At 39.8% G+C, this 17,529-nt stretch overlaps 1 protein-coding gene across 1 annotated transcript in view; it reads left to right on the top strand.

Moving 5' to 3' along the window:
* The window catches only part of Neo1 (neogenin 1), a 108,634-nt gene that overhangs the window by 65,787 nt on the left and 25,318 nt on the right, over positions 1 to 17,529 (top strand). Inside the window, exons 9-18 of the mRNA XM_090321599.1 lie at positions 757 to 911; positions 4,517 to 4,665; positions 5,621 to 5,759; positions 6,406 to 6,455; positions 6,896 to 7,043; positions 8,641 to 8,751; positions 9,976 to 10,170; positions 13,298 to 13,393; positions 16,589 to 16,812; positions 16,900 to 17,038. Coding sequence (XP_090177725.1) covers positions 757 to 911; positions 4,517 to 4,665; positions 5,621 to 5,759; positions 6,406 to 6,455; positions 6,896 to 7,043; positions 8,641 to 8,751; positions 9,976 to 10,170; positions 13,298 to 13,393; positions 16,589 to 16,812; positions 16,900 to 17,038 — 1,406 coding nt within the window. The remainder of the gene's footprint in view (positions 1 to 756; positions 912 to 4,516; positions 4,666 to 5,620; positions 5,760 to 6,405; positions 6,456 to 6,895; positions 7,044 to 8,640; positions 8,752 to 9,975; positions 10,171 to 13,297; positions 13,394 to 16,588; positions 16,813 to 16,899; positions 17,039 to 17,529) is intronic.

Raw genomic sequence — 17,529 nt, 5'->3', positions numbered from 1 at the left:
TTCGATATTTTCTATGGAAATTAGATGATACTCACAATCACTTTCACCCAATTTTCCTGACCATCTCTCTCTTTAACTTAGCAATTTCAAAACTACATGGTCAGCTGGGCACCAGTGGCTCACACCTGTAACCCTAGCTACAAAGGTGGCTGAGATCTGAGGATCATAGTTTGAAACCAGCCTGGGCAGGAAAGTCTGTAAGACTTACCTCCAATTAACCACCAGAAAGCTGTGGCTCAAATAGTAGAGTTCTAGCCTTGAGCCCAGAAACAGAGCCCAGGCCCCAAGTTCAAACCGCAGAATCTGCACAGAAAGTAAGGAAAAAAGGGGAAAGAGGCTGGGAGGGAGGGAGGTATGGATGGAGGGACAGAGGGACAGAAAAGTATTGGTAACAGCTGTGTCTCCAAAAGGAGTCTGTTCACAATGAGCAATAGCGATATTTAAAGCAAGAATGTCACCACTTGTCAGCGTCTTTGCATTATGCTGTATACTCTTAACTCCCAAGTTTCATTTTCGAAAATTACTTTGACTCAAATTATTATAGGAGTGCTGTGGTGGTGACAGCATTTATTGGTACTGGACTTAAACTCAGGACTCCTGTCTTGGCTTGCTTGCTCGTGATTAGTGCTCTTCCACTTGAGCCGTATCTCCAGCACAAATTAGTAGATTTTGATATGAGCTGGAAATCAAACCTGTACATTCTAAAAATGTTCACAACAAATATTGTTTCTTTCCAAATTGTTTCTTTTTCCAAAGGGAGCGTGTTGAGAATACCAGTCGCCCAGGAGAGATGCAGGTAACCATTCAAAACTTAATGCCAGCGACTGTGTACATCTTCAGGGTTATGGCCCAAAATAAGCATGGCTCAGGAGAGAGTTCAGCTCCACTACGAGTAGAAACACAACCTGAAGGTGAGTCTTCCATCTGTCTGCCAGCCCCTCCCAGAAGGAAGCCTATAAGAAACTCTACCTATTATGTTTAGGCTGAAGATACTGTAGGGAAATAGAAGGTTAATAGTTCGGTTGACTTCAAGGTGTTTGTTTCCTTGCAGTGCTGGGGATGTTTTTCCAATTACATCTCTAAGGTTTTCTGTGTCATATTGGCTTATATTATAAATGCCCTATATATCTTAACTTTTGGTTATAAATGATAGGTTTGAAATGGTAAGAAAAAAATGTCACAATGATTTTCCCCACTTGAAACTTTCTTCTAAACTTTTTCCCTTCACACCCAGCACTGTTTTTCTTCAGAAAATTCTCCACTCTGCCTTTACTGTTCACTGTACCAGATTTCTATGTTCACAGATGTCACTAAAAAAGATGTATTATGGGCTAGGAGTTTGGCCTAGTGGTTAAAGTGCTTGCCTAGCATGCACAAAGACCCGGGTTCGTTTCCTTGGTACCACATATATAGAAAAAGCCAGAAGTGGTGCTGAGGCTCAAGTGGTAGAGTTCTAGCCTTGAGAAAGTCCAAGGACAGTGCTCAGGCTCTGAGCTCAAGCCCAGGACTGGCAAAAAAAAAACAAAAAAAAACCCAAAAAACAAAAAAATATGTATCATGCATGTTCCCTGCTTAAAGCAACATGTGTGAAAAGTACCAACCTAAGAACTAAGCAGAATAAATGAACTTACAGTGAGACTATGAAACAATTCAGAAACTTCCTGATTGTTAGAATAAAGTCAAGAAGCTATGAGGTGGGCTAGAGTCATATTCAAGTAGTAGAGCCAGCATAAAGCCGTAGGCTTATACCCCAGTACCTCAGGAAAAACATAGGATACTTTGAGACCTCACATTTCCATGCTATAACAAATTGCTCTCCAGTCATTTCAGTACCTTGCATGTTAGTTACTATGCAAAATATTAGCAATACCAGGATGCACATGGTAAGAGTTGATCTCTTTAAAATGAACAGAAGATAGGAGGCCACTGGTTGCTTCATTATACAGATGGAAGATCAGGAATCAAACCCAGGCAAGAACCCAAGAGGCTGATTGTAGGAAGAACATTCTCATTACAGAGAAAGGATGGTTTATTTCATAGTCCTATGTTCAGACAAATGTGGGAATTTTTCATTCAGTTTTAAACTAAGGTACTGTGTCATAGCTTCTGAGCGTGGATATCAAAACAAGGAGGTATAAACAGGGAAGTTATGACAAGTACCTAAAATCGTTGGGCCTGAAGTTAGCCTTGAAGCATTTGACTTAAGATAGCATTCTTGGAGAAGGAGACTGCAGGATCCAAGTTCCAGAAATAGGATCAGTATGCTGGATCACAGCCAGTGCCACATACTATCCCAGGACTGTGAAACTTCTGAAACCACATGGAAATGTTTGCATGTCTGATTATAGTCATCTTTCTTTGAAAGGTCCATAACTTTTATCATCATTTCAGACTTTATGAGTGAAAGTATTACCAACCACTGAACTAGATAGTCAGATTTACAGATGAAAGAATAGATGTAAGGAAGAATGCCGGTAGCTGTGTTAGGTGGACAAGATGTGATGATGAATAAGCCTGGACTTCTTTCCACAAGGAACCAGAGACAGGCAGACAAACAGAACCCAATAGTGTGTGGTGCTGACATCACACCAGAAGTAAGCAGTGCAGTTGCTTGCTTAAGGGGTTTGGTTTAGTAAGACTATAGGTGGAAGTGGCAACAGGTTCTGATGAGGGTGTTTGGGGGTTGGAGAAAGACTTATCATGTATTTTGGAAAAGAGAAGCAGAGAGAGCAGAGAGACTTGCCCTTTATCTGGAGATGTTCAGCTTGGGTAGGGGAGGTAAAAATATTGGAATCAACCCTTGAACATTTTTGCCTATTTAGCTTCCAAAAAAAACTTGAAACTTTTCCCACTTACTGTGGTTCTATTTATCTGGAATGAAAGAGTTAATTAGTGCCTTTTCCAGGTCCTGTTTCTCTAAGCTTAGCCAGCGAGTATACTGAAAGTGATTTCAAGGGATTTAGAAACTGTTTTGGTTTTTTTCCTGTTTGGTTGAGTTACAGGAAAGTTTTCCATAGCAACAGAAGTGTGACAAATGCCACCTGTCAGGCTGCACAAAATACACTCTTAACATTAAGTGAATAAGATTATTCATGACTAAATAAAGCAAACAACTGTTAGAGTAACTATATTCAGGTTTCTCCACTTTGGTAGCAAAACAAATCTTAAGTCATAGTGCTGTTTTCAAGAAAGAGAGTTTGTTTTACATTGTTATTTTTTCCCCTTCCCAGCTATTAAATCTAATGGGTGTCTATTACAGAGATGCTACTGCCAGGAAATTTGTTTTCAAATATAGGATGTCTACCAAAATGTAGGCATGTCAGCTACCCAGGATTGAACCAGACTCTGTGAGAAGCAGACTATACTGAAAAGACAGGTCTGTGAGACATTGCAGAGGGCAGATCACTTCATCTGTCAGCCTCAAGCCTCCCTTCAGAAGGTCATGCACTAGACTAATCCATGTTGCAACGTCTGAACCACATGTGTCTTTCCCATCGACTAGAATAATTTCTCCTGAGTGACAAGGAGGCTGCTCACTCTTGACACCAAGTCTCTCAGGCTGTCCTCCCTGCCCTACCACTCCCGCTGCAGAGTCCTGTACTTGTCTCATTACATCACTAGAGGCTGTCAATACCGAGGTGTTGCTGTGATTCATATGCCTGGCTTCCTTGTTGAACTGGGAGTCCCCCAGAGTTGGGGACGCCCATCATTGCATTCCCAGGACCTGCCACAGCATCTGACAAAGGATGTCTTGAGGCTAGTTTGCTCCTTTCTTTCTTTCTTTCTTTCTTTCTTTCTTTCTGTCTTTCTTTCTTTCTTTCTTTTTATGTATTTTTCTTAATTTGAATAAATTGAATTTTTTAAAATGTGATTTTTATTTGAATTATAAAAAAGGAAAGTAAGCCAGATGCAGTGGATCATGCTTGTCATCCTAGGCAGAGATCTGAGGACCATGGTTCAAAATCAGCCTAGGCACTAAAGACCTTGAAACTCTTATCTCCAATTAAGCACTAGAAAACTGGAAGTGGCTCAGCGGCTCAAGGGGTAGGGTGGTATCCTTGAGCTGAAGAGCTCAGGGACAGTGTCAGAGACAGTGCCCAGGCTCAGAGTTCATGCCCCATGACTGACAAAAAAAAAAAAAAAGTATATGTATCCTAAAACAACTTGGATCAAAACAATTATTTTCCTAATTTTATTTTATTTATTTATTTATTTTTTTGCCAGTCCTGGGCTTGAGCACAGGGCTTGAGCACTGTCCTTGGACTTTCTCAAGGCTAGAGCTCTACCACTTGAGCCTCAGCACCACTTCCGGCTTTTTTCTATGTATGTGGTACCGAGGAATCGAACCCGGGTCTTCATGCATGCTAGGCAAGCACTTTAACCACTAGGCCAAACTCCCGGCCCCTCTAATTTTATTTTCTAAACTGTGGCATGCATGACAGACAGTACCCCTAAGAATAGTTTTGTGGGAGTGTAGTAAGTCTTACATCTTCCTCTCTTGAACTTTTCTTTTCAGTTCAGCTCCCTGGACCAGCCCCTAACATCCGAGCTTACACCACGTCACCTACTTCCATCACTGTTACATGGGAGACCCCACTGTCAGGCAACGGGGAAATTCAGAACTACAAATTATACTACATGGAAAAAGGAACAGATAAAGAGCAGGTATAAAACAAGGTCTTGGGGGCCACGAAGACCCGGGTTTGATTCCTCAGCACCACATACATAGGAAAAAAAAAAAAAAAGCCAGAAGTGGTGCTGAGGCAGAAGTGGTAGAGCTCTAGCCTTGAGAAAGTCCAAGGACAGTGCTTAGGCCCTGAGCTCAAGCCCAGGACTGGCAAAAACAAAAACAACAACAAAAAAATGAGGTCTTGGGGGTGGAGGGAGGGAAATGAGGACCAAGACATGAGAAAGAACATCAGTGTTTGTGAAGTTATGCTCCTTCTATCTGGTGAATATAATGTAACCCTTCTAATAATTAAATAAAAAAAAACATGGGAAAAAAAGAAATATGATATAAAAATCAATGTTAATAAATTCTTTAAAAAATTAAAAATGAGATCTTGTTTTAAACCATTGGCTGGGACAGTATCATTGAAATATAGTTCCAAAATGCAATAGTTGCTGTATTGGAAACCAGAGAGTAGAAGATCAAAAATGTGTAAAAAGTAAAAATTTGATAGTCTGTTCTGTTGTATCAGGATTGATTTAAATTCTGTAGTTTTTACCAGCAAGGTTCTCTCAAGAAATGTTTGTAGAGATTGAGAATGTGGCTTACTGGTAGAGTGCTTGCCTCAAATCCATGAAGCCCTGGGTTCCATTACTCAGTGCCTGGAAGTGGTCCTGTGGCTCAAGTGGTAGAGTGTTAGCTTTGAGCAGAAGAAGGTCAGAGACAGGTCCCAGGCTCTAAATTCAAGCCCCAAGACTGGCAAGAGAGAGGGGGAGGGGGAGAAATGTTTCTAAATAAATTTGTCATGATGATTAATCTGCTAACTTAAATGCCATTTTATAAGAAGGTTAAATTCTGTACTATAGAACTTAGATAATTACTCTGTGTTTCTCCCTCCCCTCTTTTTTTGCCTTGAGTTGTGCATATATACAATGTTGTGTTTTATTCAAGGATGTGGATGTGTCAACTCACTCCTACACAATTAATGGGTTGAAAAAGTATACAGAGTATAGTTTCCGGGTAGTGGCCTACAATAAACATGGACCTGGAGTCTCCACACAGGATGTTGCTGTTCGGACCCTGTCAGATGGTAAGTCTTTTTTCCTTGGAAAGAAAATACCATACTCAGTTGTCCCTGGTGATATAGTAGCAAGAACTAGGCTTTGGTGTCAAGAGCATTCAGTTGAAATTCCATCTGTACTCCTTACTGGACTTTAGTCAAGTCACCTGACTTTTCTGAACATGTTACCTGATGTTTAATATGTAGGTAAGCCAACACCATTAGTTTGCTGTGAAGATTCATCAAGAGAACATAAAACCTATGGCCTGATACTGAATAAGTCTCAGTGATTGTAATTTAGCAGAATCATCCATTTGAATAAATACCATTGCTATTTCAGGGTTGTTGGAAATTCAGCTTTACCTTTACTTAGTAATCATATTTACTGATCTCATTGAAATAAGTGTCTGATTCCCCAAAGATACTACCTGGCATGGATATGAGCCTGGCATGTATGCTCCTATGAAAGTATCTCAAATATGACTGTGCCTCAGCGCCTCATCTCCCCTGGAGCCAGCAACAGAAGGCATTGGCAGCTTGAATTGAGACCTGGTCACATAACTGGGGTGGGAGAAGATGTGTACTTGTATAACCTGTGCTCAAGAACAATCATACAGTTGGTGGATTGGTGACAGTGGGTGACTAATTTTCTTTTTTTTCTCTTCTGCTCATCTAGTGCCCAGTACTGCCCCTCAGAATGTGTCCGTAGAAGTGAGAAATTCAAAGGTAAAATTTTGTGATAATGCCAATCATTCTTATGAGATTCTTGTTTTCTTCTGCAAATACCCACCCATTGAGAATTATACCATTTCAGCTGTTTCGAACTGATAATGGAAAAGTATTGCTACACCTAAGAGTAGTTTACTTCCTAATCCACGTGCCACCAGTCAGTGGATTCTAGGATTTCTGACCAAACACCTTTATTCTGACAAAATGCACACGAGATTCAGAAGGTTCTCCTTGAAAATATAATCTCCTCATTCAACAGTGGGAGTTTCAAAAGCAAAAAGTAGTTTGAGTGACTGCATTCACTTGAGAAACTCTCAAGCACTCTATTGTCTGTGTGTTTCTTCTCTATGCGGTGAAATTAGGGTTAAGAACACACGCAGCAACTGGGCCCAGCCTTTCCCTGTGTTCAGCTCTCCCCTCACTGTTGTCTTTCCCAGAGTATTAGGATTCACTGGCAGCCACCTTCTCCAGCCACACAAAACGGGCAGATCACTGGCTACAAGATTCGCCACCGAAAGGCCTCCCGCAAGAGCGATGTCACTGAAACCTTGGTTCCTGGCACCCAGCTGTCTCAGCTGATTGAAGGCAAGCCACTTCATACATAGCAAAAGCTTTGGCATTGAATTATAATACTGTGGGGCTTCCCCTGAGCTAGTGACTTACTTACATAAACAAAAATGTTTAAAGTCCCCTCAAAATATTGTAATAGTCTACATCTAACTGCATGCAAATTAATGGAAAGTAAGATTACATTTTTTTTGTTTCTTTATATTCTGTTTTCTGGGTTTATATACTGGTGGTTTTATTTTTTTGTTGTTGTTTTGTTGTAGTACAAGGAACATAAAACAGATATGTAAATAATTACCCCTCATTCTTGTAGGTATCAGGCCTACAACGTGTTCTATAACATTAAATGTCATTTGTGGCCTTCAAGAATATTTGTGAAGAACTATAATTACGTTTTTGACTGTAGATACTGTGAAATTTTAGAAAGTTCTATCAGGAATCATTCCTTTTGTATAGTTTTCCTTTTGTAAGCAACAAGTAGCTCCCTTAATAAAAATGAGTCCAAGTGCATATTTAATGAAGTTCACCTTATAAGTCATGAAGAATTCTACTTTTTCTGTCACAGGTAGAGAATGGAGTGTCAGCTAAGCAAAGGCAAAGTTTCTTTGCAAGAGATCCTCTACTAAACAATAAGTTATCTGATTAAGTTATAGCCAGAGGCAGTTTTATAGCACTTAACACTTCTCGTAGTATATCTTTTTAAAATGTGTTATGAAGTTTAGTAATAGTTTATGAATTCTGTTACTTAGAGGGCAAAGAACTCCTAGCTGTTTTGTTCCCTAGTACGTATCAAGTTTCAAGTTAATGCCTCAAGAGAGCAACCGTATTTGTTTTTCTGGATCTGCCATTTGTGTTCATCATTATATATCCAGGTTAACATGCAGATTAAATGCTTTCCATCCTTTGGATGTTGGGAAGTGCCTCTTTGTTCCTAGCTCCCTCCCTCCCAATCATTGTAACTTTCCCCAAAGTGCAAAGAATCATAACAGAACTGGCTGATTCTTTCACGATGCTAATCTAGTGGTTGTTCACAGTTACAAATATGTGTGGCTACTCTAAGACTTCCTGGTTTGCTTTGTGCAGAATCAAGGGAGTGAGATAAACTGACTTGGGCCCAGCGATTTTGATTCTCTTTCTGTCCTTCCTTTCTTGTATGAAAACAGATTCAGATTTAGGTTCCATCTGTAGAAAGCAGAACCTCCCATCTCTTGCACACTGTATGTTAACTGGTTAACTGAGCCAGAGTGTATCTTACATTCTTGCATTCTGGCCAAATTATTCACATTCATTCTGTGTGTGTGTGTGTGTGTATGTGTCTGTCTGTCTGTCTGTCTGTCTGTGTGTCTTCTTTCTTTCTCTGTCTCTCTGTCTGTCTTTGATTAGAGTTACTTCTTTGTTCTATATTTATTTTGCTTCCCTCACCCCTTGTACTGGGGCTTGAACTCAGGAACCCTGAGCTTGTTTGTTCATAGCTGGTTGCTTGAAACATTGATTTTAGCAGTATTTGTGAAGCTCTGAACTGATTTAGTGGATGGGATATTTGCTTTGATAGATTATGAATATCATGTTTTCCGAAATTCATTTCAGCTGTGTTCTTTTGTGTTCTGGGTCTCAGGTCTGGATCGGGGGACTGAGTATAATTTTCGTGTGGCTGCTCTTACAGTCAACGGTACAGGCCCAGCAACAGACTGGCTGTCTGCTGAAACTTTTGAAAGTGACCTAGACGGTAAGAACACACACTTGGCAGGATAGGTACTAACTGTAGTCTTTGATCAGCTTGAAAGGCCACATATCTTGGCTTAAATCCCTATTACACTGCTGGTGTTCATACAGACAACAAAGTTTTCTGAGATTGTTTTTTTCCTGTGGTTTTTTTAGAGAAGTGCTCCTCTTTAAGCAGAGCCAAAAAAAAGGGAAAATGAAAATGCGTTGGTACATTTAGTCAGGCTTTGTTTTACCTGGACCATTAAGTAGTTGGATGATGTAACATTAAGATCAAGAAATATCAGTATATCAATTATGTGTTTATTTTAGTTATACCTTTCCTGTGCCTTACTCCTGAAAACCCTTTCTCTCTTTTCTTACTGTTGAGCCAGTGAGTAACTCCTCTGAGAATATGTGTCAGTACCTTTATCAGTGACAGGTGCCAGATTCGGGCGACATAAAGACCTTGATTCAAATAAAGATTGTAATGTATGATTTGAAGTCATGTACATAAAATATACTACAAATTGCTCACTTTTTAAAATGTCAGTTACTGGGGCTTTAACTCAGCACCTCAGTTTCATTTGGCCAAGGCTGGAACTATACCACTCAAGCCATAGCTCTACATAAAGCTTTTTTGTTGACTAGTTGGAGATAAGAATCTCATAGAGGGGCCGGGAGTTGGCCTAGTGGTAGAGTGTTCACCTAGCATGCATGAAGACCTGGGTTCAATTCCTCGGTCCCACATACATAGAAAAAAGCCAGAAGTGGTGCTGAGGCTCAAGTGGTAGAGCTCTAGCCTTGAGAAAGTCCAAGGACAGTGCTCAGGGCTGGCAAAGAAAAAAAAAGAATCTCTTAGAATTTTCTGCCCGTGCTGGCTTTGCACCTTGATTCTGAGATCTCAGCTTCCTGAGTGGCCTAAGTCACCAAATCTCTTCATTAGTTGTGATTCTCAGACTTCATTTTTTCTGAGTTACTTTACTCCATTAGGCAGAGGTTCTGGATCTCTTTTTCTTCTCTTCCAAATATCGAAATGTCTTGTATTTAAGGTTATTTGGGCTTTATTTTCTTAGAGTATATAAAATCTTGGGCCTTATTTTCCCACAGTTGTTTTTGAATTCTTGACCAGCTACTAAAAATCCTAGCACCACATAGTTTGGTAGAAGGCTGAACACTACTTCCCAAGGGTAGTGAAATATTCTAAAGGAAAGTAGGTGTCATTTTACTTTTCTGCTTTTCTTCCCAGAAACTCGTGTTCCTGAAGTGCCTAGCTCCCTTCATGTCCGCCCACTTGTCACCAGCATCGTAGTAAGCTGGACTCCTCCAGAGAATCAGAACATTGTGGTTCGAGGCTATGCCATTGGCTATGGCATTGGCAGCCCACATGCCCAGACGATCAGAGTGGACTATAAACAGCGCTATTACACCATTGAAAATTTGGGTATGTTTGCTAAGCAAAGGAGGTAATTGTATATGTGATTTCTTCTTTCTGTTACACAACAGTTTTATTTATATGTTCAAAGCATCCCCATCCATTCTTTTCCCGATTTCCCAAAGTTAACATTGAGCCCTATTTGCTTTGCTTTAACTTTCTCTTTTGTTTGTTTTTTGTTTTGGGTTTTTTTTGGGGGGGGGGGGCATGGTCAGTCATAGGGCTTGAACTCTGGGCTTGGGCACTGTCCCTGAGCTCTTCAGCTCAAGGCTACGGCCCTACCCCTGAGCCACAGCCCCACTTCCCGTTTTCTAGTGATTAATTGGAGATAAGAGTCTCATAGTCTGAACTGGCTTTGAACTGTAATCCTCAGATCTCAGCCTCCTGAGTAGCTAGAATTACAGGTGTGAGCCACCATGTCTGGCTTGTTTTTTCTTTATAATTAATAAGTTCTTTGTTGTGGAGATACTTTGAGTTTCATCAAATTCTGTCTCTCGTTTTTGTCTATGTAGAAACACAGTTGTCACTCTACATTTTCCCCAGACATAGTGTCCTAGTTCTACACTTCCCCTATGTTTATTAGAATTTTACAAATAAGAAAGAACTTTCTTTGGTGGCTATTTTATGACCATACCAGTTTGAATACTCCCAATCTTATCTGAGCACTGAAGCTAGACAGAGGCAGGCCTGGTTTGTACTTGGATGGGAGAAAGTGAACAGCCAGTGATTCCTATGTCACTTGACATCTTTATCATTCCCTTCCCTGTTGAGACAGCGAGATGCTCCAGGCTTCTTTGGTATTTTCCCAGCCTCCACACTGGAGTCTTTTATGAAAAAATGGCATTTAAAAGAAATATCTGAGCACTGCTCCCACACTTACTGTTATTGAGGTAGAAAATTCTGAGGAATCTGAAAACCGTAAGTGAGCTAATAATAAGCAAGATGATAAGTTATAGATTAAATTATAGATTAATAGTCAGAAATAGGTCCATAGGTCCATATATATATAAATTTTAAACTGGTCCGGGGGCTTGAACTTAGGGCCTGAATACTATCCATGAACTTTTATGCTCAAGGCTAGTACTTTACCACTTGAGCCAAGCTCTCCTTCTAGCTATTTGATGATTATTAGTTGGAGGTAAGAGTCTCGTGGACCTTCCTTTCCAGGCTAGCTTTGAACTGTGATCATCCTCAGATCTCAGCCGCCTTAGTAGCTATGATTATAGGCTCATCAATCAACCTTCTGAGTAGCTAGGATTATAGGCATAAGCCCCTGGAGTCTTGCAAGGTCAATTGATTTTTGAGAAAGGTACTGTGATAATCAGGAAGGAAAGGATATCTTCTTGACAAATGATTTGGGAGTCACTGGACCTCCAGTATGTATGAAAAAGGGTAAGGACCTTCATCCTTACCTTATAGCATATACAAAAACAGACTTGAATGTAAGAGCCAGAGCTGTAATGTAGTTTTTCAAGAAAAAAACAAAACAAATGAAATCTCCATGACCTTGGGGTAGACCTCTTAGGATATTAAAAGGCATGAAGACATTGTATCTTAATTGGTAAAAATAGATTTCATCAAAATTTCAAAGTTTTGACTTTTAAACTATTTTGGGTAAGATCAATAAAATGAAAAGATGAGCCACGGACACATTTGACAAAGAATTTCAGCCTAGAATATATAAGCATTCTTAAAACTCATTATGAGCATAAAGAGTGAGGAGAAAATTTGGATAAATACTTTGCAAAGAAGATCTAATAAAGAATTGGATTTGGGCAGGTATGATACATTGATAAATGGAATTATCATTCTTTGGTGTTTTTTCATATTTTTATTGTAATTAGAGGGGTTACAGTTATATTCGCAGGATAAAAGAAGTATTATTTCACACACATTGATAACCCTTCTCATGTTTTTGTTCCCATTTCACTCCCTCCACCCTTGTTCTTTGTTTTTAAGACTTTTTTAAAAATCAGTCATGGGGCCTGAACTTGGGGCCGGAATGTTCTTCTTGAGTTCTTTTGCTCAAGGCTACTGCTCTACCACTTTGAGCCACAGCACCATTTCCAGTTTCCTAATGGTCACAGACTTTTCTGCCCAGGCTAGCTTTGAACTTGGCTCCTCAGATCTCAGCCTCCTGAGTAGCTAGATATAAGCTAAGACTTTAGTTCTGATTCTAAATCTTCTCTGATAATAAAATGTTTATCCAAATTATTGCTTTGTGACATCTTTCTTTTTTTTTTTTTTTTTTTTTTTGCCAGTCCTGGGCTTGATCTCGGGGCCTAAGCACTGTTCTTGGACTTTCTCAAGGCTAGAGCTCTACCATTTGAGCCTCAGCACCACTCCCGGCTTTTTTCTATGTATGTGGTACTGAGGAATCCAACCCGGGTCTTCATGCATGCTAGGCAGGTGCTCTATCACTAGGCCAAACTCCCGGCCCATGTTTGACATCTTTGTTAAGAATAACTTCAAGTGACTTTTCTGGTAGAGAAACAGCAGCAATTTAAATCCAGTCAAAGGCCAGTAGCACAACTAAACGTCCTCTGTGCTTTCCCACCTAAGCAGTTGTCTAGAGCAATTGTTAGAGCAAAACTAGAGCTTTGCTGTGGGGTAAAAATGTCCCTGTGATGACCAGCCTCCTACTGTTTCCTTTTTGAGATCACTGACAGCAAAATCCTTTGCACTGCAGTCAGGACTTGGTCCCTGACTTCAGGTGCTTTCAATCTAACAAGAGAGCGAAAGGGAAACACAAGAAACAGTGAAGTGAGTTGAAGTACATTTCAGAGAAGGGAGACCTGGGAAGAAACTCCTCTGGGCTTAAAAGTCTGCACCAGAATGCTTGTTACAGCATAGTTGAGAAGAGGCACTGTTAGTGCTAAGATAGTGAGCAGGTGAAATGGAGGAGAGGCCAGGAGAGGAGGCACTGGCTTCTTCCACTCTGACACTAAATCTAGGGAGGTGATCCACCAGGTCTTCTATACTCTATGTGCTTCCATCTCCACACCTCCTGACACCCCAGGACAACCTCATACATAAAAATAGAATCTCTACAGTTACGATTATACATAGTCACCCTTGAAATTGTAAACTACATAGCGAGGGTTTGTTTTCAGTTGTTTGGACTTCTTTCCCTCAGATCCGAGTTCTCATTACGTGATTACCCTGAGAGCGTTCAACAGCGTCGGCGAAGGCGTCCCACTGTACGAGAGTGCAGTGACCAGGCCACACACAGGTAGGCTCCTGCTCGTCAGCAGCCTTTCTCCAGTAGGCGTGCAGAGCACTGGCTTGAGGCTGGCCTATCGATGCCCCGGAAGGGAAATGTAGGTGGCAATTTTGAGTGCATGTCTTAGGTGCTACAATGAATAAGAAAAATCCTCTGTATTTCAGTTTTACTTGTTGGAAACTATTAAGTGTGGTCGTGAAAACCATGTTATGGAAATATACATATATATGTGTATATACATACTTACACACATTTTAACATGTAAAGCTCTAGAGAGCAATATTTGAAGAGAATTAAAAGTGCTTTTTGCAGATCAGGCTTAGTGGCTAATACTTGTAATTCTAGTTACACGGGAGGTAGAAATTAGGAGGCTCACAGTTCAAGGACAGCCGAAGAAAAATGTTTAGAGACCCCCATTTCAATAAAACACATCTGGGTTTGGTAAAGTATACCTGTTACTCCAACTTCAGGGGAAGTAGAAGTTTGCAAGCCAGATTTCTGGCTAGAGCAAAAATATGAGACGCTATTTGAAAAATAACTAATGCAAAAGGACTAAACGGTACTTAAGAGGTAGCTTGCATAGGAAGCAAAAGCCCTGAGTTCAAATGCCAGTAATGCAAAATAAGTAAATGATTTCTCATCTTTCAGATGTAACTAAATGAGTCAAAAAAATAAAAGCCCTTTATCTCTAGAGGAATTATATAGGTTATTCATTGTGGCAATAAATGTGTGTTGATGAACTTAACAATTGCTATACTGGTAAGCTGAGTAGGTTTGAACAGTATTTTTCTATGTCTTTAGTGAGCTTCACATATTAATAAACATTATAAAGTCAGATGCATTGTTTTATCATTGGTGCATTTATTACACTAGGGATCAGATGTTTGCTGTTTTCTTTGAATTGTCTATTTTAAATATTTCTAACACAAAAGTAATGTAAATTTTCTAGAGTGATATGAAATATCAAACTTAGATTTACATGAGAAAGTTTATTGAAGCTTTATTTTGTTGATTTTATTTCATTTTTATGCCAGTTTTGGGACTTAAAATGAGGGCCTGAGCTCTCTCCCTTAGCTTTTTTTAGTCAAGGCCAGCACTCTACTGCTTGTCACCTAGTTTTTTAGTGATTAATTGGAGATAAGAGTCTCATAGACTTTCCTGCTAGGACTGGCTTCAAATCACGATCCTCAAATGTTAGCCTCCTGTGTTGGTGCTAGGATTACAGGTGTGATCCATTGGCACCCAGCCTGAATTTTTTTAAAGACCTAAAAATCAAAAAATGCTTCAGCAATGCCTGTTTTCCACTGGTTGCACACAAGTTTGAGTCAGTTATCTGCTGTGTATTCTAGGTATTCTGCATAGTCATACAGATTTGGCAGTATTCTTGCAAAAAGATAATATTGTCCCTTTTTTAAAAAGTCTACTAGTGATCATTACTGCATGTTTGTTATTGTTATTGTGGGGTTTTTTTGGTTGGTCATGGGGCTTGAACTCGGGACCTTGGCACTGTTCTTGAGCTTTCTCAAGGCTAATGCACTACCACTTAAGCCATAGCACCACTTTCAGCTTTTTCTGTGTATGAGGCACAAGAAATTGAACCCAGGGTTTCGTGCATGCTAGGCAAGCATTCTACCACTAGGTCACATTCCTGGCCCTCCACTTGCAGTTTTTGAGTGGTTAATTGGAGATAAGAGTCACACAGGGTCTTCTCTGCCCAGCTTTGAACCGTGATCCTTACATCTCAGCCTCCTGAATAGCTAGTGTGACAGGTGTGAGACATGGGTGCCTGCTGCTGCCTGATTTATAGCTCTGTTCTATCTTCTATGTGCCCATGTAAGTTCTTCCAGAAATACCTTTAGCATCCCAGAAAAAGGGCGGAGGTTACTTAAGTAGGAGTCTTTTATTTTTTAAAGTTGAGTTCTGAGTCAAAAATATTGAATTTGGTTTCCTTTGTGTGGCTTAGGAATGTACTCTACTAGGTATAAATATGAAAGGAAGATGTTCCTTATAACCTAGGTACCTTTTCCAAGAATTGGTCTATATGAAAGAATTGTGCACCTAGAGGTGCATTTTTTAAAACTAATTGGTATATGTCCTACCAATCTTTGAACAAATGTCTTGATTATGTATTCAGCTTCTGTTATTTTTAGTCCTCATTGTGAAGGAAATAACACACACAGTTACTTTAGAGTAACATATTTTCATAAGCAAGGCCTATGCCTTTTCAAGTTTTGACTTATACGATGGACCAATCACCATAACTGAATGGGGAACCTATTCTAACACCTGGAGTTTTAAAATAAATGAGCCTGGGTATCCTTAGGAAACGTACCCAGGAGTTTGGAAAGCCAAATTGTCAGGATGCAAACCAATGCTGCGATAGTCCCCAGTCACGTCCTTCTGCTTTTGTATGTGATCCAGCTTCTGTGTTGCAGTGACTCCTCCTAGAGAATGTGTCTTTTGGTAGGTCACAGCACACAAGCCTAAACTTTCATAGTATAAGCAAGCACTCTGATGACTATATGGTATTGTCATTAACTTATAGGAATCCACTACTAATTGTTCTCTGACTGAGCTGGAGAAAGTGCTGCAACTAGTCCAGCCTGGCAGCAGCTCCTCCTTCCTGTGGAGAGCTGCCATGAGACCCTTTGCTTTCACTCAGTGGTCTAAACCTGACCTGGCATAAAGAGAAGAATCCTTACATACCCAATGAGAGTCACTAATGACTCATGTCCCAGAAACTCACCACATCTACTGATATCTCAAAACAGGCCATGAGCTATTGGTTGCTTGTTCAGAAATAATGCCCTTATTTAAAAAAAAAAAAAAAACAAGCAAAATAAAAACCAGTTTTTGTTTTTATGTTCCTTTTTGGACAGGAGTTTGATTTTTCAAGTAATTTTAAGAAAATTCAAGCATGTCTATACTAATGTAATCACTGAATTATCACATTCTAGTATGCCTATAGAATGCAGCTAAGAATATAGTTAATTACTGCTTTGTTCAACATTCCTCTTTTAATTTCTTCCTGAAAGAACACAATTAGAAATACTCTTGTTTAAAAATGAATGTTATCTATTAACTATGATTTTCTTTCTTTTTCTCCATTTCTCATCTCTCATTCCATTATATTACCCTGCATTTCCCTTTTATTTTTGTTTATGTTTAAATGCCACTTCCCTTTTTAAATTACTTTTTGCCCAGACACTTCTGAAGTTGATTTGTTTGTTATTAATGCTCCATACACTCCAGTGCCAGATCCCACTCCCATGATGCCACCCGTGGGAGTTCAGGCTTCCATTCTGAGTCATGACACCATAAGGATCACATGGGCAGACAACTCGCTGCCCAAACACCAGAAGATTACAGACTCCCGGTACTACACAGTCCGATGGAAAACCAACATCCCTGCCAACACCAAGTACAAGGTAACCAACCACACATTTACTCTGGTTGAAAACAGCTGCTCATTAATGTTTTCTGATCTTAAAATTCTTGATTCATCTTTTTTCCAGAATGCAAATGCAACAACTTTGAGTTATTTGGTGACTGGTCTAAAACCAAATACACTCTATGAATTCTCTGTGATGGTGACCAAAGGTCGGAGATCGAGTACCTGGAGTATGACAGCCCACGGGACCACCTTCGAATTAGGTATGTGTTGTTGGAACCCGTGTAGAATGGCATTTCTTCTCTTTGCAAAGTATGAAAATCAGTGGAACTTTCTGCTAATGTGCCATCTTCTAAGTTATGAAGCTCTTCATTGCCTACTTTTTCCACCACAAAGAGAAATGAGTCTGTGAACGGCTGGTTACTGAACAGCTACATTTGGAGTTGTAGTTGCTCCATCAACTACTACTTTTTTTTTTGTCTCTGTCCAAGAACGTTAGGACAAAGCACATAGTGTAATTTTAGGAATCCAGAGACTTGATTTCAATTCAAGATTATCAACACTCTACTGGCAGCGATTGCAAGCAGGTCATCCTGTCTCTGCATCTTAGCTTCTTACATCCTGTCTGTGAGGAGTAGTAATGAGTGCCTTTCACTTGACAGGGCTGTTACGAATAAAATGAGGAGCAGATGGGAGAGCATTTTGTGCAATATGTAGCATTGGTTGGATGTAGTTTATAGTCATTAATCCTGAT

Source organism: Megascapheus bottae, chromosome 30 (genome assembly GCF_031878675.1).
Source record: "Megascapheus bottae isolate mThoBot1 chromosome 30, mThoBot2.hap1, whole genome shotgun sequence".
NCBI lineage: Eukaryota > Metazoa > Chordata > Mammalia > Rodentia > Geomyidae > Megascapheus > Megascapheus bottae.
Note: the sequence above shows the minus strand (reverse complement) of the source record. Positions and strands in the feature narration are given on the sequence as shown.